At 40.6% G+C, this 27,273-nt stretch overlaps 1 protein-coding gene across 1 annotated transcript; it reads right to left on the bottom strand.

Annotated features, from left to right (window-relative positions):
* Nucleotides 1-525: 525 nt before the first annotated feature.
* On the bottom strand, nt 526-25,731 carry METRNL (meteorin like, glial cell differentiation regulator). The gene is made up of 3 exons (XM_042452614.1): nt 25,325-25,731; nt 4,475-4,534; nt 526-1,612 (listed from the first exon to the last, which is right to left on the bottom strand). The coding sequence occupies exons 1-3, from the start codon at nt 25,635-25,637 to the stop codon at nt 1,296-1,298; spliced, it is 690 nt and encodes a 229-aa protein (XP_042308548.1). The 5' UTR covers nt 25,638-25,731; the 3' UTR covers nt 526-1,295.
* Nucleotides 25,732-27,273: the final 1,542 nt, after the last annotated feature.

Here is a 27,273-nt window from a genome sequence, read left to right on the forward strand (position 1 = left end):
AGAAGCAGCTACTGTAGAGTTTTTCTCTGTTTATAAACTAAACTCTGAGAAAGGCTGGTACAAGGCTGGTACAGTGTGCCGGCACCATATGTGGGCACACCATACACAGCTTTCAGCTTACGCTGAAGCCATACAATAGAAACAGCAATGGCACATGCACTGTGTGTACGGGCCTCATTGTTTTCAACGGGGCTTGAGCATATGCAGTATTTCCCTTATTTGGGGAGGGGGGGTCCAGAATGGATCCCCGTGTAAGGGAAGGGCCGATTGTATTTTTACGGTGGCCATCTCTGCTGATCTTAGGGATGTTTCATGGGAAATAAGGAGACAGTGATCATTCAAGAGTGACATCCTGACTTTAACCCAGACGCCCACGTGAGGCCAGTGCAATGTAGTATGCATGAATACTGTGTACAAACCTAGGGTTAACAAAATGGTTTCCTGGTCCTTCCCAGAGGCACTTTTGCATTTTCAACCATTAATGCTGTGGGAAGCAACGAAAATATTTAGACGTCAAAACCAACATGGGGTCAAATCCAGGAACTTTTTTTTATTTTTCTGGAATGGAAACAATTCAACAGCCTGAGGGGAAAAAAATCAGGCAGCAATTGTACATTCTATTTTTTAAGGAAAGCAAGTGTTTGGTTCCATAAATTTGTCATAAGAAACAACTTCAAAAAAAAATTTACACCAAGCTTTTTACAAAACATTGGATGGTTTCATCAGCCTCTACCATGCTGTTGTCCATTTATATCATGCAAAATGCTACATCTGTTTAACACATGTTTAAAACATTAGTATTACAAAGATACAAAGGTTCATCTGTTGATTTATATTTTTAAGACATGGAGATTGTGATGCATTTCTTTATCATTTTTCTTATTGGGATTCCCTCCCCACCCCCAGTCTCAGGTTACAAAAATAATTTAGTTCAAATGGACAAGATGTGGAATCGCATTGCAGCCTTGGATCCTTTAACTCGTACCTCTGTTGCTTTAATTAGTGTGCCCAAGGACTGGCTTGTTGTGGTTCTTGCATTCATAAGATCACAGAATTATATTACCTCCAGGGTCACTGAGTCCAGCCTCATGGAGCAGCAGGAGTCCCTAGACTTAAACCCTTCCTGACAGATGCTTGTCCAATCTCCTCTGACAGACATCCAAAAGGAGAATGTTCCACCATCAAGCTCTTCCACTCTTATAAGTTATTAGTTCCATTTAGGTTGAAGCATCTGCAGCAACTAAGAGTTAGTTCTGTCTGAACCCCAAAAATAACCTATGTTGACGAATGCCATTTCAGTCTGGACCAATTTCACATGGATTTAGACCTTTGTCCCTGGCCTCTTTATACATCCTTTGGAAGTCTCTGAAACGAGGGGCGCAGCCTAGTCGGGGTTCCCCAAAGTGCATGCGGCCTGTGAAGAGGAACTCTCCTTCCCCTGGTCTCACCCCACATTGCAGCAAAGTCTTGATCTGTCCTTGCCACCTGCCACTGTCTGCTGTAGGCTTAAAGATCTTTGTCTTCTGCCTGTAAATTCTCTCCACGTTCACATCGATGTTGGAATCTTTCTGTTCCTCCTCACTGATGACATTTTGGATGGTACCTCTGACAACTGGGGATGGAAAATATACAATTAGGTCAAGGATTTATAAGTACACACAGAGATAGCTACCACTACTCCTTAATGTCTATGGAAAGCTGGATAATATTTGTGATCACTGACTCAATGGCATCTTTTAAGAAAAAGGAAAAGTGTACCGTCAAATTCTAAAACACAGTGGTGGCAGGCATTGGGTGGGGGGGGGGGGGGGGAGGGAATACAGTTCAAGAGATGTGCTAACCCAAAACTTAAGAACTTGTTAGGATCATTGTGTATTTCTCTACTGAAGTATTTTAGATCTTTAAATGAATGTATGATTTCTGACTGTGAATAAACTTAAGGTATGTTGACAGATTTGAATTTTTTGAAAATGGTTTTACAATTAGCTATGATGAAACTTCAATTAATTCACTGTAAAGCAAAAAAAAAATTCTGCACTGATTCAAGAAATAATTATCAGCAATTTTTCAGGTTAATCCCACTGTTTGTTGTCAGTATCATCTTGGGCAATTCCTTTTCAAAGGTACCATATTAACAATATCAGTACATGATCAGGATTAAGAACAGTCCACTTTAAGTCCACTTCAAAAAAAGCATAACCTTAGACCAACTTCCTCCAACCTGGAGTCCTCCATACGTGTTAGACTAAGAGTCTCAACACTGTCAAGCCAACATGGCCATGGGGGTTGTTGTCCCACATATCTGGAAGGCCCCAGATTTAGGAAGACTGCATTAAGCCACTATGCTATCCTATAACTTAATCATTTCCAAATATAGGTGAAGAATAGTGAATACAGTTGTCCCTCCCGATTCACGAGGATCCGTTCCACCCCTCCCCTGTGAATTGGAAAAACCGCAAATATCCAAGCCCCATTGGATATAAAGGCAGCGCACCATGGTTGCTCGCACCATTTTGTCCCTCCTGACTTTCTGTCTGCAGAAATTCAAGACCACAAACGGGAAGTTTGCGAACTAGGAGGGATAACTGTATTTAGTAAGCTGTTCATTTCAGAAGATACTAGTACCAAGCATCATTTGTAACCACCACCCACATTTTTTCTGGTCCTCCAGGAACCTATTTATTTTGTGGCTATGTGGAAGAACTGTACCTGGGAAGTTGGATAGTTTACCTACACCTCCCCCTGGATAGTTGAAATTACTTTTCCCATTACACATCAAGATGGATGAAAGAACAAGGGAATTGAGAACTATTTCATATCATTTTTTTTAATTTACCAACAGTACATGCAGAAGTCTTCACAGTGACTTCCAGAAGAATTATCATGTTTGATCTATATGTATTGTACCCAATGGATATTTACAGTATATTTTAAAACCCTGTGTTGGTACCCTTAAAGGTTTCTGAAACATGGCAGATCAGGGTCTCAGCTGTACCCACAACAGGGATAGGAATCACGTAGCCCTTCAGTCGCTGTCAGATCTTCAAACCTGCCAGTATTTCTCACGACTAGCAGTAGTGAGTAGAGCTTCTGGGCGATGCAGTCCAACAATATTTGGGTTGCTGCATGATTTACCTGACCTATAAACATTAGTACCTTTCTACTATAAAACTGCCAAAAGGGGGATGTAATCACTTTCTTCACTGTGTGCCACTAAGAATTTATCCTACAGAAGGTAATGTCAAATAACAGAGTAACCATCATTAAGATAATTAAATACCTGCATTAAGACCCAGAGAGGAATTTTCAACTGAGCTCTATTAATGGCCTGCTAATATTTAAGTTGAATTCTCTGACACACTGCCATGAAGAATAACTCAAAACGGGCCACCACCTGTCTAGGAACATTTTCCACAGAGACAAGCCTAGATCAATCCCACTGCAATTCTTGGATGTTGCATCTTCTTGCTCCTGCTCAGAATATTGCCCATTATGTTCATCACACTAGTAGACTGTATTTTTATCTGTAGCAGATGCCCAAGATCAGACATGCCCAGCTGTTTCACTGCTGCGCTTACTCTACATTCCAAGTGTGGGAAAATTGTTTTAATATTATTAAATAATCATGCAGAGGAAGACAGATACCCCACCAGTTGTGTTGCAGAAACCACTTGAGTCTGTGGGTGCAGCAGACCAGAAAAGAGAATAATTTTTATTATTTCTTTCATTCATGTCCTGTATTTCACCCAATAATGGGACTTAGCTAGTTTTCTTTTTTTTATCTGGGGGTTGCTCTGAAATTTGACCCTTAATGTGGAATTGGTTTTGAGATTAACAGTCCACTTCTGCAGAGCTACCCAAACTGCAATATTACAAGGGTCAAAACCAAACTGCATCTTACACGTTATTATGTTTAAGGCATTTCTGGGACTGACCTCCTCTTGTTCCTATGACCTAGAGGGTGTCGAAAGCCATATATTCTATATACAATATAGCAGAATTACAAGCAAAACTCTCCCTGTTCAAAGAAAAATCCAAATTTTAATTTAAAAACAAGCACTTCAGTATTTCAGCTTTTGTCAGGGGTCTGTTTAAGAACATCAAGAGGATAATTCCCACTGCTTGCTCCTAAAAACCTTTGAACTTCTGCCTCCATTATTGCTGCCTGTCTCCCTTTGTCCACTGCAGAAAAGAGTTAGCCAAACACAATGGCTTTAATTGAAGCTCTTCAGAGCTAAAACCCCATAAAGCTTTTTCCGCCTTGTTCCCTTTGTAGTTCTTGGACACACTTTGTTTACTCCAGATACAGAGAGAAAAGAACTCCCTTGTTTGTCACAATCTGGTGCTTTCAGTTTGTTCACTGTTTGCTGAGGCTTCTGTAGGCCAAATCTAGCAAGTTATCACAATAAAGAAAGAAGAAGGTTTAAAAAGCAGGGCTGAGCACAATAGTTGCATAGAAATCAAGTAAACCTACCAAAGTCACTAGTGCAGACGGCCAAGAGCACTTCCGTGTCACTGCAAGGTCGGCAAGGAGCTAGGAAAAAAGAAAGTGCATTTCAGTGTCTCAAGAATGTAAATTCTATACAAGCAAAAGACAGTTCCGCAACCCACCCTCCAAAAAGCAGCCCACTTTAAGGATTAAACTTGAAGATGTGCTGTCAGCCCCCATCTTCAGGTCAACATTCCCAGCAAAGGCTATCTTTGAAAAACTCACTGGGTCTTACATCAGAATATAAGGTTACTTATATCAGCATATGGTCACTTTGTTGGTTGGGGCATAGTTACAATGGGTGGCAGTAGCAAAAGCCATCTTGGTAAAGACCCATCAATTCTACAAGCATCCTTATTCCAGCAATTAGGATGCTGACTACTATGAACAACAACTACATTCTTCCCTACCAAAGGATAACAAACAAACAAAAAGGTTTCTTATTATCCTTTGGTAGGTCTCTTTCCTCTTTCTTTTCTTAAAGCCATTTCCTCCAAAGAACGGACGCATTTGGTCTGAAGACACTGGAAGAGCAGTAGAGGAGATTCTGAGGAGAGATGAAGACTGAACAGGAGAACAAGGGCCCTGGGGCTAATCTAGTACAGTAATATATATTATGTGAATAATCATAGATGCCACATTGATGTGATCTTTAGCAAAGCATTTGTGTGTATGGTTGGTGTTGGCATGTTACTTTTTTCTATACAAATCTCATAAATGGTGACTGATTCACATGGTAGAAAACCACCTCAAAACCTTTCTTCTGTTTGATTTCTAACATCTTTGTCTAATGAATAAGGCAGTCGACTTTCAAAAACTTGCATCATGTATTTTGTGCATTTGGGTTGGCCAATAGAAGTATCGCTGTTTTGTACATTTTGAATGTTATTGTACTTTGCCCTACGACCAACAAAGCTGTATGGCCAACCTTGGCTACGTCATTTCAAAGCTTGTTTGTGCAGCAATCATTCGTTGCTTGGATGACACTTGTGTTAAAGTACACGGGCACTATAAAATAACGTGAAAATTTGCGAAATAAAAAAGAAATCACACAGCCAATTATTATATTGTTGAGCTGCTTCTACACTCTTCAGAAAAAAAATTAATTGAAGTATTTTCAAGAAATAAAAGTTGGCCAGTATGTCTGAAGACAGGAAGATCAAGTGGAAACTCAAGGCCAGATCTGTTACCACTCTGAGAAGTGTGTAGGCTGGAAACAGTAGAGAGACCCTAAGCTAATCTAATCAAGGCAAGAATGTATCTGCTCTTTGTTCTCAGCCAGCTACTTCTGCTGAGAAGGTAGTGCTGTTAGAAGTGCAGATGTTTCTATAATACCCTATTCAGTTATGGAATTCCTTTTTTCTCTCAGAGGTCTGCCCTATCTAGCAACATGCTAATTAAATCTACCCACTGGAGGCCCAGAAGGATCAAGAAGGGGGAAGTGAGGACACAACTTTCTTTTGTCATCCCAACAAGACACTCGCACAGATCATACAAATGAAAATCCATCAGCTGTGCTAACACCTAATGTTAATTTCACTGGACACTGGAGAAAGACAGTCATGCTAAAGTGCTTAGTGGGTCAGAGGACTGGCAGATTATACACTTCTATTTATTTATTACCTATATAGTCTGTTCAACTGCAAGAGTTTTCTGGGAGGATTACATAAAATTTAAAGAACCAGCATGTACCGGGCTCTCACCCCATCTTCAAATCATGAATGGAAGGATTTAAAGACATTTTTAAAAACATGCAAGCTGCCAGTTCACAGAATACAGAAATAACAGGTTCTGTGAACTCATTTGCTAGCTAGTATACACTATGAGAAGATAACTCATAATAACTGGAGGAAAGAAAGAGAAATTAAGAAACAGGAAAGAACACGAATTCCATTTTTGTTGTAGTAAGTGTGCATAGGAGCACACTCACATAACCTCATAAGGTACTGTCGTTCATAGAAAATTTGCAAAGAGTTTTCAGCATACTCATCTGGAGAAAATAATGTGCTTTGTATACCTAAAAGCAAAATCTTCCCAACTGCGTAGGTATGAATCACTGGATGTTTAAATTAATGCTGTTCAATCTAATTCACTTGTTATTTTGGAGAACAGGACAGGGCCCAGTTCACTTATTATTACCTGAAAACAGGGGCAAGAAATTCAAGAGGCTGTTAATTAGGTTGAAATTCTACCTCAAAATCTAACATGTCTAGAGAACTGCCAGGGGTTAGGGGCTGCATTTCCACCACCCCTAGAAAATTGGAGAGGTTCATCTCCTGTCATACACCACCAATTCTGTTTTTAAAAACTTTAAAGTGAGTCTGAGTAGCCACCAACTGTAGTGAACAAGGGAACATTTGGGGTTTAAAAAAAAGAATTCTGGAGCCAGGAGTGAACCTGGGCTGCATTTTGCCCTCCAATGCTTTACATGTTGCAAGGAAGAAGTCTGAGAAACTGGTGCCTCCATTTATGTCTGCCATGGGCAACATGTACAACAGAAAGCCTTTACAACTTGTACATATCATCCCAGGAGAGGTGACAGATATTACTGCTTCAGGCACTACCATGGATGCAGGCAAAGGATTTGCAAACCACTTCTGTAATATCTTGGTGTCCTCTGCTTCCAGCAGAATTTTGATTCACAACAGGTGGTGCCTAAGTATACTTAATTCCACTGCTGGATCACTTAACAGAAGTAAAAACCAAACATACAAGAGAATGTTCCTTCAAATCTTTATTGCCCTGCATCAAAACCCAGAGCACACCAGGTGTGCTGGGGGGGGGGGAAGAGACCCCAAACACAGACCATTTAAAATTCAATTTGTTAAAAGGTGTAGCTCTTTGTGTTTCAGCATTCTGATAAAAAGAAAAAATTTCTATGAGGAACACATTTCTGAAGTTTGGTACTGGTTTTTTTCTAGTATGTGCATTGCTACCGACATTACAACTGCAATCTATGAAAAGAGGCCATTTATGAGCAAAACTTACTGCGTGTTTACAAAAGAAAGAATTATTACCCTTCTTAGTGCTTTTTTTCTGCTACTGGTGATGGAACTCAGATATCCTCAAAACCCAGGTTTGAAACAATCAAACCCCCACCTCCACAACCATCCTCCTCCTCCTCCAATCCACAAAAGAAGGAAAAGCAATTTCAGTGCACTGCCAACCCCGGATGCTTTCCTCTGCTAAAGAGGCCATGGCATAATGCTGGCATTGTGCGCGCTTGCTGTCAAATCAATGGGGAATTCCTTTGATAGAGTGTCACGACCCAAAGTAACCTTTTGTAGCCCTTACCCCCACCAGCCACTCCTTATCCCCCACAGTCGACCAATGCAGCTGAAGTCCATCTCTTTACTTCTCCACACTGATGATTCGAGGAACAGGGAAGGAGGAGAAGAGACTTTTTTACATTCTGTCTTATGAAGCAACACTCTAGGCCCAGATGCTTTCAGCCATTTCACCTCCTAGTTTCTGTTGTTCTGAGGAAAGTACCTGAAGAAGCACCTTCACTATTAGCCCAGTTTGTTTTTCTTTTAATTATCACTTTGCAAGAGGAAAAAATAATAATATGATAGTCTCATAGGAAAACCCCTGGATAGCATTCAGTCATCAGAACTCCATGTGTTTCTTGCATTTTCCCCTCTGGGATTAAGAGGTTTTAATCCAAGAGTATTCTATCAGCAAAATGTCTTTCAGTTTCCCTTCGCAGAGCCTCCAATACCAATTGCAACCTACTCCAGCTACTGTACACAGATATTTCACCATGAATTTGAATGTTGGAGAGGGTGGGGGTGTTTTCAATAGCTGCTCAAGGATCGATTCGCCTGGACAGCAAGTGTCACAGTTTACCAGTGATTCCCAAACTTTATTCCTCCAGGTGTTTTGGACTCCAGCTCCCAGAAGAGCCCCAGCCAGCCTGGCCAACAGTGAGGAATTCTTGGTGCTGAAGTCCAAAAGATCTGGAAGTTTGGGAATCATTGGTTTATACCAAAGCCAGGTATTTTGTGCTCACAGAGCAAAAGGGTGCTCCCCTAACCCCTCATGAGACTCCTAGCTCATAATAAGAGCCTTCCTTGTCCATTTTCCACCAGTTTGGCATCAGCAGTTGCCATCTTCAGGGAGCTATGAAAGGGCCAACAGCCCTCCAGGCTCCATCAATGGCAATGCTTCTTCTAGGATCCCTGCATCCAATGTAGCATCACTCCAGGGCATGGGCAAACAACTCTTCAAAGTGAATTCAGCTATGTTTTTTCTCTCCATCAATGGGCAGTTAGTTGATACTATCAAGAAAGTGCCCTGTTTGTTGTGTTCTGCCTTCAAGTCGTTTCCGATTTATGGCAACCCTAAGGCAAACATATACAGAGTTTTCTGAGGATGAGAGTGTGTGATTTGCCCAAGGCCACCCAATGGACTGAGTGGAAATTCAAATCCTGGTCTCTAGAGGTATAGTCCAACACTCAAAACACTACACCATACTGGCTCCTGCACTTCTCTTAGGTCACCTTAATAACTACCTCATTTCCATACACTTCTCTTTTCCACAAGGGCAGAATTATAGAAAAAATCCAATCCTGTCAACAGAACAAACTAGTTTATTTTGCAATGCTTAAAAAGAAAGGCTGTGTATAAATGATCAGAGAAATCAATCCTAGGCAGGCACACTGGAAGTTTGAAATGAGATTAAGAGTGCATCTGCGCTGTAGAAATAATGTAGTTTGACACCATTTTAAAGTGCTGCAGTTTCCTATAGGATCCTAGGATTTGTAGTTTCAAAAGATGTTTAGCAATCTCTGCCAAAGAGTGCTGGTACCTCACTAAACTACAAAGCCCAGGATTCTAGAGGATGGAGCCATGGCAGTTAACTTGGTGTCAAATTGCATGATTTCTACACCCTACACATTTAAATGCACCATATATGTTTCCAGAATATAAGCACTTACTTTTAGAAAGCTGCGGCATGGCCTAGTTACATAGGTACACATTCCATTACAATCAAAAAGCACCCTATCCTTCCATTACTGATCATAACCATCATCTTTTGAAACCAACATGTAGCAACCACTCCAAGCTAAAACCCAGTAAATAGCAAACTAGTTGCTGAACTAGAGGCTGGTGTTTGAATACTAGTGGTCAGGACCTGATTATATTCATTATAGAAAGAATTTTGTTCCAGTACTAGTAGTTCTTCTGTAATTACATGTGGCTAAGAAAGTCCAATTTTCTCCATGGCTAACAGCAGTTATGATTAAATCTGGATGGACTAAAAACTTTAGGAAAAGTCAGGGACTGGTTTTAAAGTAGGGTGTATGCAAGGCCCAAAAAAAGACACTATTACAGAAAAGAAGGCTGTAGCCATCAGAAAAACGTTCCCCAGAATAAATCTGGAACTATGGAAATCAGAAATAATAAATAATAAATAAAAATTTTATTTATATTTTCCTGCCTCTCCCAAGTGGATCGAGGCGGGATTACAGCCCAGTATCAATATACAGTATGCAAATGCAAATCACAGCAATAAAAACAATAATATAGTACAATAAAATATAAAAATGGATAACAATTAAAAAATACTATCAAAGTGAAAAGGAGAGAGATGTTTCAATCTAGGTCAAGGATATAGAAAAATATATCTTATAGGAGATTAGGTGGGTAAGCTCGCCAGAAGAGATGCCTTGGACGACATAAAACAAGATGGATGAGTTGATTCCAATTGATTCCATTCATGTCATTGTTCTACACTAAGAGAAGAAGATGAGGTTTAATTTTAAATAGAGTCCTATTTGTGTATTTCAAATACAGTCACCTCTCCTTTTTCGCAGGAGATCTGTTCCGGACCTCCTCGCAACAACGGAGTTTCATTTATATTCAAGCCCATTAGCTTGAATAGAGGCACGGGCGCATAGGAATGCGCAGGCGTGTGCTGTGGATGCATGCCCCATTCATTTCCCCTCCATTCATCCCTCGCACATAAGTGAGGGATGCGAATCTGAAGACCGCAAGAACAGAGGGAGAACTGTATTTCCTAAACTATTTTTAAAGACTGTTTCCTGTCTAATCTATCAGGATGAATATACAAAGTTGCACACAAGTTGGTTGCCACTGTCATAGAAGCTGCCATCCTTACATTGGAGTAATCCCACACAATGGGATTTATTTGTGAATTAACACAAATGGGACTACAGTACATGTAACCATCAGAATGCAATTAAACAGTGTAGCAAGTAAACCAAGATTTGCTCACATGGGATGTATTACCATACTATCTGGCTAGACAATAAGAGACAAAATTAATGGGTTTGGGTTAACACATCTAATGGACCTCTGGTGGAACAGTAGGTCCCAGTAGAACTCAAATTAATTCAGCCTTTCCCCCACTACAGCCCTACAACCAATGAGCCTCCAAACCAGCTCTGGACACTGGGAAACTATCTGAAGATGCTTTTTCGGTGGTTTTAGTGCGGACTGCAGTTTGGAAGAAAGAAGACAGTTCTGCCAGCAGAACTCTGATTATGTTACAGAGATCACAGGAAGACCTTAGATCTGGAGAGGAACATCATATGAAGCTCAATGGGCAGTTTTAGCAAAATACTAGATAAAATCAACTAGGGAAGAGCTAATGTGCTAATCCCTGGCTGCCTCGTACATCTCATTCATTTGAAAATAGTCAAGGAGCAAACCCAGGAGGTATGGCCCTGCTTTTTCTCTACATAGCAAGAACATGCAAAGGCCCATATGAAAAACCCCAATCATAGAATCATAGAAATGTAGAGTTGGAAGAGACCGCAATCTGTGTACTACAGTATTTTCTTCCTAATACAAAGGTTTGGGTAATAATGACAAATAGCAATGTGCTCCTAGTTCCCAGTGCCCTGAGACCATTTTGGACATTCTCCAGAAGTAGCCAGAGGAAGCTGTAACTCATACTCATTCTCCCAATGATTCAGAGTCAGTGCCAAAGTTGTTGTGTGCCTTCAAGTCACTTCCAACTTATAGGGGTTTCTTGGCAAGATTTGCTCAGAGGGGGCTTTCCTCTGAGGCCAAGAGAGAGTGACTTGCCCACATTCACCTAGTGGTTTCCATGGCGGAGCAGAGGTTGGAACCCAGGTTTTCAGAATCATAGTCCAATGCTCAGACCAGTACACCATGCTGGCTCTCCATGCCCAAAGTCGAAAGAAGTTATCCTCTGGGAAAAGAACCTCTGTCCCCCTACAAGAGGTATCTCCACCCCACCCATTCTTTTTCAGATATGACCCAGAAGTCAACCCCTACTCCCACTCTTATGGCTTATTCTTCTTCTCCACATAAGAGAAAAATCTTCAAAATAGCATCTTCTTTGCCCCAGTGCTTCAGCTGAACACATTAATAGAGCCACTGTTTTAACAAACTACAGTTTTAGACCTGGAGCTTGATATCAGCAAACTAAAAATACAAGATTTAAAAGGTGAATGTGCTTGAATGGCTGCAAGAATCTGGCATAACTCTAACTCCACTGAAAACCAGAGCTGCATACACCTGAGGAAAACTTAAGCTTTCACAGCTGGGATCCTGGGGTTTGCTGCTATAATTAGGGCCTGAAGAAAACACAATATATTAACAAAGCTTAAGTGCTACTCAATGGTTCTTTTGGATTTACAAAAGTTATTAATTTAAAATACTTTTATATTTCTGTTGTGGCTTGTGGCTTATTGTCATAAAAAGAAACGGCTAAGAAAACAAAAATTCATCTCCTTTTGAATGCTCAGCATATAAAACTATCCCAGATATTGCCTGCTGGGGCTATGGAATTTCATTAAATGTATTTACAGGTTAAATTCCTTTTACAAAGCTCAAGTCTGGAATCCCATTATGTGGTGAACCTGACCTGTGCCAAGAGAATGGAACTCGTTTCTTTCTATCTATGTCCCATCCTGGGTGGAAAATGCTTTGTGGAAATATGGAAAAGCTAGAATGTAGGCCTTACTCTATGAAATCTGAGCTCAGATCCCAACTCTAACATGACTTGCCTTGACACCAGAAGTCCAGGAATCAGAGTGCATAAGGAAAGGAGAGAGTCAAATCCAGGTTTTGCTGAACTATGATGTGATGTCAAGTCTAGTCTCTCAACCTACCCCACTCACCCCATCTCAAAAGTGCTACTGTAAGGATAAGCCTATGTAAAGAGATTTGAAAATCCAGAGCAATACAAATGGTCATGTGAACAGAACCTAAGGCAAAACAAACAAGACTTGGTTGGCAAAGTTCACGCCTGCATTCACTGGCAGAAGAGAGTAAGAAGTGATACTGAGGGATGCAGCATACTAGGAGGAGAACGGACTTGCTGATTGTCCGTTCTACAGTTTCATCCTTATACAGCTATTTTGCAAAGGGAAGGGTTTCATCACACATTTTAAGGCTATCCAAGATGAAACAATTCAACTATTCAATGTAAAAAGAATATCATGTCTGCTTTGGTCCCGAAAGCAGTTAGAACTAGGTTGAGCAGAAGACCAATTGGTTCATTCAAAGATCACCTACTTCCCAGATGTTTTATTTCTACCTTGTCCTTTAGAAATGTCCCTTACCAGACAGTTTACAACAAAAATGCTGTCAAGGATTCTTTCAAAGAAAGCTCTGCTTCATGTATGATCTTTAAAACCAAGAGTGCATATTGTCACTTTGTATAGACTTGTTGCACAAAGCAGACACACTGCAAAAGGGTTGTTTTTTGGGGGGAGGGTAAGACTGTAATTTGATGGCTATGACCTCTATATGGTTTTCATGAATAAACTGAACTGTACTGTACTGCTTCACTGCAAAAGGGTGAGACATTAAAAGAACAACTGGCAGACCAAGGAAAGGAGGAAAGCTAAGAAACATTACACAGGACAGGAATCAGATGACTCCTGCATTTGGCTCAGGGCTTGGAAAAATATTTCTTCCAACTACAACTCTCCCCTCCCCATCCTCTAGCCAGGATGGCTGATGGCCAGGATGGCTAGGACAATGAAAGTGTCCTAGTCCAAATTAGCAACTTGGACCTCTAATAGCAACAGTCCTCTAATGCTATACCACTACACCTGCATTGTTCTTTACTTAGTGCCCTTGGCTATGCTTTTTTATATCTGCAGTCCTAATCAGGCAGCAAAAGCAAAAAATCTATCAAATCACAGCAAGTAAACATGACAGGATGGCAGTGCCTGGATCATAGTTTGTAAAAGCCTAGAGTATTAAAACATACACAGTATTTGTGGGGAAGAGCAAGGGATAAGGTTTTATATCACCAGCAACTGGAGAAGAGAAGGTTACGAGGTGATATGATAAGCCCTGTTTAAATATTTGTAGTAGGGATGTCATATTGAGGAGGGAGTATGCTTGTTTTCTGCTGCTCCAGAGAACAGGACCTGCAACAATGGATGCAAGCTCCAGGAAAAGAAATTCCACCTCGACATTAGGAAGAACTTCCTGACAGTAAGGGCTGTTCGACAGTGGAATGCACTCCCTCAGAGTTTATTGGAGTCTCCCTCTTTGGAGGTCTTTAAACAGGGGCTGGATGGCCATCTGTTGGGTATGCTTTGATTGTGAGTTCCTGCATGGCAGGGGGTTGGACTGGATGGCCCTTGTGGTCTCTTCCAACTACAATTCTATGATTCTAACTGCTTGCACCATTTCAGAGGCCACTGTGAGTCCCTTGGTTTAAGCAATGATCATAACCCCACTTTTACCTATTCTTTTTCCTCTTTTGCCCTTGTTTCAAAACCTCTGAATTAGTTTTGACTAAGTCATGGTCATTGTTTTCTGTTAATAAAGCTTTAGCTCACTTGTCACATTTCTGAAGAGGTACTAATAAAGCTGGGAATCCACCTCAAGATGAATGTTCCTCACTGTGGTTTAAGTATTCTGAAATGTGAGTCCACATCTTATTATTCCCTGCCTCAAACTACCTCCATTTCAGAAATTAGGAACTTTTTCCTACACTACACATCTTTTTAACATGGCTGAGAGAAAGAACTTCAAGTACTATCGTAGGGGGCTGTAACTGCTCCAAGAAGGTAGCTCTCCAAAAGTTTCCTTTCCCTTTATACATATACACTCTTATCTCATGTACTGCTCCAGCACAAGAATAACTTTCCCTTGCCCTCTGGTATCAGGACAATAAACCCAAGAGCTGGTATATATTAACCCATGCTGGAGCCCTGCCAGGAAAATGTCTCAACCCCATATGGTATCCAGATTGGAGTGGAATTGAATTAAATGACTGGGAGCTGGTTAAAGTTAAACTTCCAAAGCAAGTTAGTGAAAGATCAAAGTTTAAGCAAGCCTTTAAAAATAACCTAAGCAATACTTTATGACTTGCTTCTAAAAAAAGGTGTAAAAATAATGGATTCTGGTTCGTTTCTGGTTGTTGTTGGGGTTTTTTTTTTAGTTCATTTAATATTGAGCAACTTATTAAAATAGATGGAATTGTATGGATGGCTGTGCATTTCCTTTAGGGTCCCACTGAAACGAACAGCCATAGAAGAGAACTACTTCAAACTAGACTTATAATTCACACACTGGAGAAAACAAGACCATTTTCTTGCTTAAAATAAGAATGCAGGGTGAGGTTTTAGTTTTACAGCTGAATCTCAGAGCAACTCCCAATGAACCCAATGATGCCTTATGTAATGATTATAGGGTGCTGTGAGATCACATTGGCTCCAAGTGGGACAGAACTGTATGTGCTCTGCAAGGCAATTCCAGTTCTGGAATCTGAATGAATTCTTCCATGGAATTTCCATACTGTTATATCTCTGTTCAACCAAAAAGTTGGGGAGGGAGTAGAAAATGGAGCTCTGAAATCCTACCCTTTAGCAGCTCCACAGAATATTTCTGCAGTTCCAAAAGATGTGAGAATTCAAAGAAATCTCTGAAATTATGAACATTAGGATCAAACTTCCTACATTGCAACCCTACAGAAGCCTATGCTAGAAATCAGCCTTACTAAATTCTGAGGGATTTATGTAAATGATCATAAGGCTGCAGCCTCTCTTAACTGTAGATCTATGGAGTAGGAGTAGCCAAGGAGCAAAGTGACCACATATCAGAAATACAACATGGCATATATGAGTTCATTCGTTCCTTGTTAAAAGAAAAGGTTTTGATTGTCAGGTATCTTTAATGCTAATTGTTCTGTGAATTATCATGTTCATCCTGCAGGTTAGATTACATGGCAGCTCACTGTGATGTTCCAGGCAAACCACCAGTGTGAATCAGCCATCTTAATGGGCTTTCATCAAGAAACTCATTCACATTTCCAGATTATGAGAGCCATGCACAAGTGTTGCAAAAGTAGCAAAAAATGTACAACCTGTGTGTGTTTACTGAGCAACTAGTCTTACCAAAGTCAGTAGGGTCTGCCTCCAGGTAAGAATACCTTAGAGAAACTGGTTATGCTTTCCTGTGGCCTGAAATGTGTCCACCTTAGCAGAACAGATGTAAACACATCTACAGTATCTTTCTTCTTCTTTGTGGCTTATTACCTTTTCTTTTAGACATGATTCCTCACAATGCCTGTTAGAGCATTATATTTTTGACAGAAGTAGAAGGCACATTCTCTCCCAATCACACAAGCTTTCCACTGCTTCTAATTTAATTCAATGGAGTTTTAAAGAATTAGCAAGAGGGGAGGGAAAACTTAATGTATCCCCCCCCATAAGAACAAAAGTCAGTGCAAAATGTAGAGGGATATTACAGCTCTCTTTTCAATTCTAGCTCTTACTAAGTTAATAGTAAAGTTTATTAACAATGAATTTGCATATGTCCTCTTCTGCTTTTCTCTACTTATGATTTTGTCATTACAACTCTATACTGTCAGCTCAGACTTTCATAAGGCAAAATACTGGTGAACTAGATTGCCTTGAAGCAATGAAAGTAGGCTATCTATCTATCTATCTATCTATCTATCTATCTATCTATCTATCTATAGTGTGTGTGTGTGTGTGTATACACAGAGAGAGGTAAGTTAGAACTATTATGTGAGGTATCAAATGCCTGGTGCCTCTTCAGATTTGGAATCTAAAATGGCAATTTGGATTATTACTTTAGTTTCTAAGGTGCCTCCACAAATAAAGGCTAAGAAATAACTGAATAAACTAAGAAAATGATATTAGATATGACCGCCCTCCCTCAATGATATGGGTAGCTTTTTTAAAAAAATGTACTAGTGCAGAAATCCTATACTCTAGAACTCCAGCCCACTCCAGCCTGTAAAATGTGGCTACAAAAATCCAATAGGATTATAGCTTCTTAACATTTTCATCCCAAATGGCTGTACAAATGCAAGCACACATTGTACCCAGCCAGTCAAGAAAACAACCCATCAAGGATTAGACAAGTCCTCAGTGCTAGCTGGCTGCAAATCAACTGAGCTTCTTAAATGAGGATACAGGTTTAAGTTTCTAATAATCTGTATCACATTATTCTGAATACTGGCAGAACCAGCTGATTTTTTTTAAAGCACCTATGTGGGGAGGATTAGCAAAAGCAAGCATTCATTTATTATTTTTAATAACTGGTTTTGCTTCTTCTGAAGAGGATGCATCAGTACTAGGAAGACAAGCCTCTCTCCCCTTTCAGCCACTGCTTTTGGGTGTGACCTTGCTTTGGCTCTGAAAATACAGCCTTTTTTTGTAAAAGGTCATTATGTGCCTTTTGGCAGGCAAAAACTCTGTAAAGCAGGTTCCAGAGGACTGTACAGCTTCAGAAAGAAGCTATAGCAAGTGACTCTTCGCTTACACATTCTTCCGCCCTTTCCTCTCCTGCCAACAACATTTAAGTCCAAAAAGAACAGGATTGCTGGGGATGGGAGTGAACTATAAAACAATTCTCAGCTTAATGTCTACTTGCCATTAAAAGCCACATTTAGAGAGGGGGGAAATTGAGACATGCTAACTTTATTAAGTCACAGAATGGTAAGGCCTATTCTAACTTCAAGGTTACCTTACCCCAAAGAACTACTGCTTGTAAAAGTTATTTTTCTGGACTACAAATCCCCAAAAGACATCTCCTGCTGCTCCCACAAACACACACATGTACTTCAGAATCTAGCACCAGAAGCAAAAGTATCTAGCACACTGTTCTACTCTCAACATCGGCTAAGATATTGGGAACAGGATGGGCACACCCTCCTCATCTCGGACTTTCATTTTATTTTACTTTTAAATCAGTAAATAAACAAAATAAATACAATAAAAAATTATGAAGACCAGGCATAGTGAAACATTCATTGCTATCAGTGACAATCACTGTCCAACAGGTCCTGAAAGAGTAGTATGAATCATATCCACAAACACCCCTCCTCCAGAGTGAAACTACAATGAAAGAATAGTAGTTGTTAAAGACTCAGGCACTCATTGATAAGACATCCACTAGAGGAGGACAGGGAAACACTAATTGGAGGAATGGCCTTGCTTGTTAATTTGACTGATAATAGAAAGGAAAATGCCTCTACTTGTCAGTTCCTCCGGGTGGTGAAGCCATAACAATGATATGAATGTGAGGCAAATGGCCTTTAATCATGAGACCAACGATCGTCACTGTGCCAGGGAAGAATGTGCCAACCAGGTAACAAACCCAGATAATGGACTTGGTGGAGGAGTTTCAGAGACCATGCAAGGCCAATCCAAAACAAAGAGACTATAAAAGAAGGGGGGGGGTTAACCAAAGTGGGCAACTGCAGGGGCCAACTGTCTGTCCCTGGAGCCTTTGGGGGGTAGCACAGACTGTGTCAATGCTAAAGAGCAACAAAATGGCTGTGATTCTTTAAAAATCATAACACTAACCAGCTCAAAGCTTTAATTTGCAATACTGACTGTGCATCGAAGCCATAACTCGCCTAACCATTCATATACGTTTTTGCTTAGGAAGTGTTTAATACATTTTAATCAAGGGTCTGAGTCTACAGTCATGTTTTTGTCCCTCTGTAGACCTCACTTAGAATGGCATGCTCTGGTCAGGCACATTACCTGTTCAAAGCATTATCATGTGCAGATGTTCAGGATGGTGAGTATTATGGTCTATACCACAGGGGTCGGGGGCAGAAGGACTACCAATAACATGAAGGGGGAATAACTAGAAGTGGCCAAAAACCAATTATTTTTGGTTGTAAACCAACATATTTTTAATGTTAAATGGGGGGAGGGGGAGTTCTTTACTAGATAAATGGCTGCTCCTGGAGGGCTTCTGTAGACATAATTCACCTTTTTTGCCAGAAAAAAGGGTACTCTAAAGCAACTTGGAGGAGGGGCACATTTTGCCCTCCCCTCATCTAGTCAGATCTTTCATCTTTCCCCTTCTCAAACACCCTTTTCAACAGGCTAGAAAAAAATGTTTTCCAAGGGTTGTGTTCCTCAAAGATTAACAAGCTGCCTATGGGAAATGCCTGGCTATTCTTCCAACTTCAGTTGATTGCTGTTTGAATGTAGGCATTTATAAATGTTTCCAACTAGCTACTGGACATTAAAATATAGGAAACCCATAAACCAACAGAACCTGCCTTGTAACAAGCAGATCCAATCAAGATAGAAGAAATGTTTGTTAAAGTTTGACTTGCCTAATGCAAAATAACCCCTGAAGGTAATAGGGTCTTATATTTCTAAATTCCAGTAAATTAAGTTTGCAGATCTTGGCTAAGACACAGGGAAGCAGTTTTGCAGTGAAAACCTAGAGCCTGGAGTTTAAAACACTTTGAATCTTTGGAGCAAACTCTTATGAAGTAAAGTGCTTTTCAACATGAATAAGAGGATTGGAATCTTTGCTGAACAGCTGCAAAGGAAAGATTATTCCAAGCCAAGTAAGGGACCCCAATTTTCCTTCCTTTCATTAAAAAAAAAAGATGTTTTAAAAGCAGCAGGATGGAGGGGATGGGAATGTAGCAATTACCTTTGAGGGAGCTTTACCTCAAACTCTCTTTATTTGTTCATTCTAAAGTGATTTAATAAAACTCATTTCGGATTTGTGTAAAGGTGAGAGGGGGATATTTTTAATTTAAATTTATTAATTTTCCTCACAGTTGGCAGAAGTGGCACAGTGAGAGTAGTTGTGTATATTGTGCTTCGAATAATTTAAGTAAGGTTATTTTCTGAAGCACCCTGCAATAAAGGCCAGCACGCTGCCCTTTCTTGGGAGGAGTAAGTGCACCTCACATGCTTGGCCCCCCCCCCCCCCGCACTCTACTAACTATTACAATTTTGACCACATTCTCAATCACACTTGCACATTTTTGTTGTCCCAGTACACATCAGCCCCAGTACAGATCGATATGGGCAGAGAAATATAAATCATAACAAAGCAAGAACAAATGCTCATTTCCCCATACAGAGCTGAAGGAACCCATGGCATGCCAGATGTTGAAGTCCAGTTCCCACCAGCCTTAACTACCTTGAACAAGGATGATGCAAGTAGCAGTTCCTCAATATCCGGAAGGCCAACATTTCCCCAATCCTATCATATTAATCATTACAGAGAGAAAATTCAATGTAAGTATTTGAGTTGATGCTCATAGAATGACATAGACAAATTGGAGCAGGTTCAGAGAAGGGTAACAAGAATATTAAGAGGTATGGAGAACAAAACATATGAGGAGAGGTTGAAGGAGCTGGGCATGTTCAGCTTGGTGAACAGAAGACTGAAGGGTGACATGATTTCACTTTTTAAATACCCCAAGGGCTGTTAGAGAGAGGAGCAAGCAGATCTGTTCTCTGCTGCCTCAGAGGGTGGGACCATGTCTAATGGTTTTAAGTTGCAGGAGAGCAGATTTTGACCGAACTCTGGAAGGAACTTTGTGACAGCAAGAATGGTTCAGCAATGGAACCAATTGGTGGTGGGATCTCATTCTCCATATGTCTTCAAAAAGACGCTAGTCAGCTACCTGCTGGGGGATGCTTTTTCTGGAGATCCAACACCCACACAAAAGGTTATTGTACACACAAGATTCTTGCTAGCAAGACTGGAGTACTTATGGAAAGCTGAGTCTGGGGGAGTTGCAGATCTCTGTCCCTTTCCACTTTCATGCAGAGGTACTCACATTTACTAACTCCCCAACTCCATTTCCTAGCTAAGGAATAAGTAAAGTAGAAACTTATACCATGGGATTACTGTCAAACCTGCTGCTGTTGCTGACAACACAGCTGATCCACCACAGCATGAAGTTGGCACTACAACAGGGTTGCTCTCAACACATTAACAAGGACAGAATCCTGCTTTTGAAACTACAGTACTCCAGGGCCCCAACCACCTTAATCTGGCTTTGGTGTTAGGCCCCTGCTTTTATAACATGTCCTTGGAACCTGTCAGCCACCCAAAAGGATAGCAACTGCAGCATGAGGTGCCCTTCATCTCCTGGACAGTGGAACATGTAATGATAAATACATGGCTTTCAAAGACATATTCAAGTGCAACCCTTTGGGGCTTTATAATTATGGGATATAAATAAAGGTTAATAATAATAATAATAATAATAATAATATGGTGGTATAAAAAGTACCAAAGTTGACATTATTCTTGCCGCATCCAATCATTTCTAACTATGGCCCTGCACAGACAGGCCTTTTAGCACGTACCGAGTACGTGCTAGGGTTGCCTCGGAGCATCCTTTACAGACGCTCCCTAACCCTAGTACGTACTCTGTACGTAAAAATGGCAACGCCCTGTACAGATGGGTGCTGCCATTTTGATGTTATGGCCATGCCGCGTCCAAATGGCGCAGCGCAGCCATGACATGCTCGTGCTGCTACAGGGCGCTCCTTCCTGGGGAGCACCTCGTTCCTGCAGCCACCTTTCCCTCCCGGCAGCGGCAGTGGCCCCTTTCTCTCCTGGCAGTGGCTCCCTGGGGTGTCCTGGAGCATGAAGCCCCAAGGACACCCCTTTCTAGGCTGGGGGGAAGCAGCATTTTGCCGCTTCCCCGAGACCTGGAAAAGTGGTGGATCGGGGCTTCCAGGGCTGCCGCTGTGGCTGCTCAGGCCCCAATCTGGCGGAGAAAGGGGCAGGTGCAGGCTGCCCCAAGGGGCAGCCTGTATCCCACCTATGTAACTCCAGTGATGGGTCAGCACATGTTTTTGACCTATGGAACTGCAAAGAATACAATCCACAAGTAGACAGCCAATGTGCAGACATGGCTGATCTAAAAAAACATATCCTCAACTTTCCTCCTGGCATACAGTGTCATTAATCAAAGTAAGGCACATTCACACCGGAAATTAATTCACTCCTGTTTCTATCTGTCACAACAATGTATGTTTACATGTTCACCAGTTATCAAGTTTGTGCCATAGCAAGTCTCAGAGTTACTGTAACAGGGTTGTTACTTACATCAGTGCTGCAATTCCCATTTTGGAACTTGCTAGAGGAGATCACAGAAAATGTGGACAAACGATGCTACAGCACTGGGTTGGTTAAGCATCAAGGAAACAAGAATCAAGTCTGAAGTACATTGTTCACTCACTGCTACTCTCAGAAGCTTGCTTGGGAACTTTAGTTCTCATGGCATTATTTGCAAAGCCCAGATTGAGCAGAAAAGCAAGTGTAAACTAATAAAATGCCAGATCCACTAATTAAATCCCTGGCACTCTGCCAAGTACGGCTTGCTTATGCATCAATGCACTCTGCAATGTCATGATTTTGGGGGCATGGTAAGTAATTAAACTATTAATAAGATGACTGGTGAGCTTTGATCATAGCTAGGGTAGAAGAGGAGTAAAAAGAACAGAGAAGAGTTCAAAAATATCATTGCGGTGTAGAAAAACAAGTGCAGCCATTGTGCTGATGAGAGACCATGACTGCAGGAAAAAGTTAATACAAGGCAATACAGTAATTGTAATCTTCCAGTTACTCTTGGACTAGCTCTTCCAGCATCCCTCATCATTGCCTGTTCTGGGAGTTGCAGTCCAACAGCAACTAGAGAGTCACAGATACTGACCATTCCTGCTTTGTAGCTAGCCTATTTTTGGCCCTTTTTAAAAAAAACAAAGCAGTAGGTTCGAGTTCAGAAACTAAAAAAAGGAAAACAATATACCTTCCATGGGAGGTCTGGTTGGCCCCCACCTTCCTCTCCTTCTGCTGACAGGCAAAGACCTTTCTATTTAGGCAGGCCTTGGTGCCTAAATTATGTGGAAAAAGAGTGTTTTTCATGCAGTGTGGCACGCTTCTAACTCTTTATCATTTAATTATTATTTAAACGTATTTTAAACAGCTGTTAACTATGTGCTTTTCTAAAATAATTGTTTGTTTAAATGTATTTTAACTCATGCAAAACAAGATTGTAGCTAAACTTTGTTCTAAACATCTGTACATCACTTTGAATCCCTTGTTGGGAGAAAAGGTAATGCATAAATTAAACAACATAAATAGTGAATGCTAGCAGATTGCCTAAAGAGAGCCACTGTGGTGTAGTGGTTTGAGTTTTGGACTAGGATTTTGGAGAGCAGGGTTCAAATCCTAGCTCGGACATGTAAACTCACTGGGTGACTTTCAGCCTCTGAGGATGGCAATGGCAAACCCCTTCTGAGGAAACTTGCCAAGAAAACCCCAATGATAGGTTCGCCTTAGGATCATCATCAATTGGAAATGACTGGAAGGCACACAACAACAACAGCAGATGCCCAACATGATACCCAATTGACATTTAAAGGAAAGAAATATGAAGGAAGATATCACATTTCTTCCAATCACCCAAGAGGTTTGGCCAGCTAAAGTAGATGACAATAAAACATGATATGAAAGATGGCATTTCATATACACACACACACAAAAAAGATAACACTTTGGTGTCTGACAGGAGAAAAATAATCAGCTGGAATTTTAACACAGAATCAGCATGGGTCCACTAAACTATGTATGTAGTAATATACTAAGGCTGCAAGCCCATATTGATTTAACTGGAACAAAGTGTCACTAAATTTGACGGGACTTAATTTGAAGTACATGTATTGGATTGAACTGCTTGCAATTCTATTGCAGTGATGTAGTCGCAGCAGAAATATTTAAGATCCTAACATTCCCTATTTCAAAATATCACTCACAGCAAATTCAGAGCTACAGCTCTGAAGAGAATGTTTAATATTTAGTCAAAATGGCAAATGCGCCACCTATCGATTAGTGCGAGGAACTGTAATCTGGTGTAACAGCTGATGTAGATCAGGATGCTGCTACAGATGCAAGGTCACCCAACAGCAGATGTCTATTATCAGAGGCTTGGAATTGACAGAGTGCCAACATTACTTTACAGAAGAGAAAAAACTTGCAGAAGACAAGAATAACAAAAGAAGAGTTACTGATGCACAAATGGGAGGAGGGCTTTTTTAGAAAACACATCCACAGCAAACGTTTGTGTAAAACACAGTTTTAAGTCGTGCTCACAGATACATATAACCATGTCTCATCAGAATCAAGTAACAGCCAGCAAGTCAAAATAACATCAACTTTTGTATCTGACAGACTAAAGCTCGATTCTGCAAAACTTTCCAATCATGGATTGTTCTTAAAGTTCTCTGACCATTCATTATAAATATATTATCTTTTGAAACCACCACTTCCAAAATACAGTGACCATGCTGGCTGGGCACTACATCATTTTTCTATATGAAGAGCATCCATGCCTTTCAAGTTACTCCTTAAGATGTACAGTGGGCCCTTGTTATCCTCTGGGTTTTGGTTTCAGGACCCTCCATGGATACCAAAATCCGCCAATGCTCAAGAACCATTCGATACAGAGGTGTAGTAAAATGGTATCCCTTATATAAATCAAGGTTTGCTTCCTGGAATTTATATTTTTAAAAATATTTTCAAGTTGTGGATGCTTGAATGGACAGAGTGTCTACCAACTGAATGAATACTGACTGTATTCACTGTTCCATGCTGCTAGTTCAAGACAGTTTCCAAGTAAAAGCAACACACACATAAAGTTGCAAATGTTTTGTGGGTTTTTTAAAAAAGCATTTGACATGTGTACAATGTCAGCTGGAACAACAGGGCAATGCTAATTACACAGCATGAAAATATGCATCATATCATTGTACCATCATCACTGTGGTGAGATTGTGACAAGAAAGCAGTAAGACAGGACCCAGGCCTGGAGGTGGAGTGGGGGGAAACACCACTCCTTCATAACAATGAGTAATTAGGTCAACAAACAGGTATAAATATAAGAGGAACAAAAGCACAACAAAGGAGATGGAATGAGGCAGAGAGCCTCTGGCCAACCAGGAGTTATATCTGGTTGAACTGCTTGCCATTCAACCACTGCACACACAACAGGTGTGTACAATTCTAAGTACAATTCTAACACCTGGATATGTGCAATTTCCCATTTGGAAGTGAAGCTTACACAGAAAGTTGACCATGTACGATGTAGGCCTGAATTTACAAGGCATGGTGTCCTTTTTTAATAATTTGTGTTATCACCATGATTTGGGGCCCATCTCACAATCCACATTTGCACATATGGCGAGGGGCTGAAAGCAGACAGAGGACCTAGTGACTTGCTCTCCTCCTAGGAAATACTACATTGAACACAATTTGGTAACAGGTTGTTCTCGGAAACAAGCAATGCTGATCTGGTGGAAGGGCAATTAACACTGAAGTTGTTGGCTTTTAAAGTTCTCAGATTTAACTAAACTCATCTGCACTATGACTGTATCTGAAGAGCCAGCTTTCAGTTCATAGAGTTCATATAATGTCATCAACCACTTATGAGACTAAATTAACTTCTTATCCCTACCTTTTCAAATATTTTGAACAGCCTGAAAAATTGATGAGCTACAGACCCAGCATATTATTCTTACACAACCAAGTCCAGTTGCAGTCAACCATCTCAGAACTCACCAGAAATCGTGTGCAAATCAGATGCCGTCCCCTTGTTTATGAGTTCATACTGGAAGCCTGTAATTTTCCGACTAATATCCAGTTGAGGGGTAGCTTCGACAAAGAGTCCACCCTGATCAAAGCTGAAGCAATGCATTCTGGTGGGGCTATGGTCTCCATCTCGGACCAACAGTTTGAGTTCTCCAGTTTTTTCCAAATAAATATTTGCTCCTGCGGAGTCCTTGAAAGGCTTTATGCAAACAGTCCAATGTTTGGAAGAGGAAGATACAATATTGGGCCGCAGATTGACTATCAGCGCTCCTGTCGGATACATCCATTCTATGGATCCTTCAGAACAGCGGAGGTAGACCTGTTCAACATCTTTCTTGTGAGACTCATGTGTTAATCCACTGAGGGGAAAGAAGACAGAGATATTATTATAAAGATGGTTCTGTCACTTTAAGGCAATACTATCTGTGTCTCATAATAACATTTGCCGGGATTTGTATGGAAGCTGGAGAAACAATTTCTGGAGTGAAATACCGTTTCAGACAGACCTCAAGAGTATATGTTGTTTTTGTATGTTATCAATAAAGAAATTTTTTAAAAAAAGAGTATAAGGTGGCTTATCACAGAGTCACAAAGTGCTGGCATCTAACTCAAAAGATCATAACAATAATGTCCATGAACTGAAACCATGCATGATATTGGTGAGGTTCCGGCTATTCACTTTAATATGCAGAAGTTAAGTGACAGAAACTCTCAGGAAATCTGTGGATGAGGATATAACACTGAGCCCCAAATCCAGCCATGTACTGCAGTTGCACCAACCTTGTACTACAATCACATCAACATATGACCTGTTCTTCTAAGTATTCTTTTCTTACATACAGATTCTTGTATAGAATCATAGTAAAGGTAAACTGGATGAAAATTTGATTAAGCAAAAATGATGTAAAAGCCACAAAGTCAAATAGTTTTGCTGTTATACAGACAAAGAAACACATTATGTTTAAGATCAACCAGCATTTAAATTAATTGTGGGATATATTATGGCAGGGGGATAGAGAATAGGAAGTATACAAGCGAACATATGGTTTCCATTTAAGGGTGAAGAGACAGACATTACTGGGGATGTCAATACAACATTCTGTTCAAAGGTTACAAGAGGAAGCTCCAAGAAACGCATATTTTAATCATCATCATAATACTGTCTGCAAACATAAACTGCTAAATAATCTTGAAAGCCACATCAAGAGCACAGAGGCTTGTGGGAGCAGAGGTTGGTTCTTGACCTCTATGCTTTTGTCCCCCAGCACAAGGAAGCACTTGACATATTTGAGAAATGCACTTCTCAATGGGACATTGGGTATTTAAGAATCAAATTTTCTTGTGTATTATGGATGGGGCCTCAAAATACCAGTGTGGTCTGGTGGTAGTCGTGGTATGTGACTACAACTTGACTCTGACTTATGCTGACCATACCACAGGGTTTTCTTGGCAAGATTTACTAAGAGGAGGCCTGGAATCACCTTCCTCTCAGGCTGACAGAGTATAGCCTCCAAGATCACCCACTGGATTTCCATGGCTGAGCAAGGATCCAAATTCTAGTTTCCCAGAATCCTAGTCCAAGACTAAAACCACAGTAGCTCCAAATGCCTTCTTAGCACAGTAGGCAGTGCATGAGTCAATGTGAAGGTGAGCTTGTGGCAGGATATTAACTCAGATAAATTCAGACCCCCAGAAGCTGATGGATCTAGAGTAGCATGTCAACACCATTTACAACATAGAAAATGAAACTACAGTCCACTTCTCAGGGCTGTTGCTTAATAGAACCTGAGAGCCCCACTCCTCTGTCTTAAACGTGGGTATCTTATTTCTCAATAAGGGCAAAGCAAACATGTTCAGAAGCACTCTTTTAACATCAGCATATGTTCCTCACCTGAACCCCACACTAAAAAGAAAACTCT

The sequence above is a fragment of the Sceloporus undulatus genome, chromosome 2 (assembly GCF_019175285.1).
Source record: "Sceloporus undulatus isolate JIND9_A2432 ecotype Alabama chromosome 2, SceUnd_v1.1, whole genome shotgun sequence".
NCBI classification, from domain to species: domain Eukaryota; kingdom Metazoa; phylum Chordata; class Lepidosauria; order Squamata; family Phrynosomatidae; genus Sceloporus; species Sceloporus undulatus.

Excerpts from the sequence above, each read along its gene's own strand:
- METRNL (XM_042452614.1), bottom strand. The coding sequence starts at position 25,637 with ATGTATCCGACAGGAGCGCTGATAGTCAATCTGCGGCCCAATATTGTA. Across the intron at positions 4,535-25,324 it reads TGATTTGCACACGATTTCTG|CTCCTTGCCGACCTTGCAGT; the intron begins GTGAGTTCTGAG and ends CTTTTTTCCTAG. Across the intron at positions 1,613-4,474 it reads CGTCTGCACTAGTGACTTTG|TTGTCAGAGGTACCATCCAA; the intron begins GTAGGTTTACTT and ends TTCCATCCCCAG.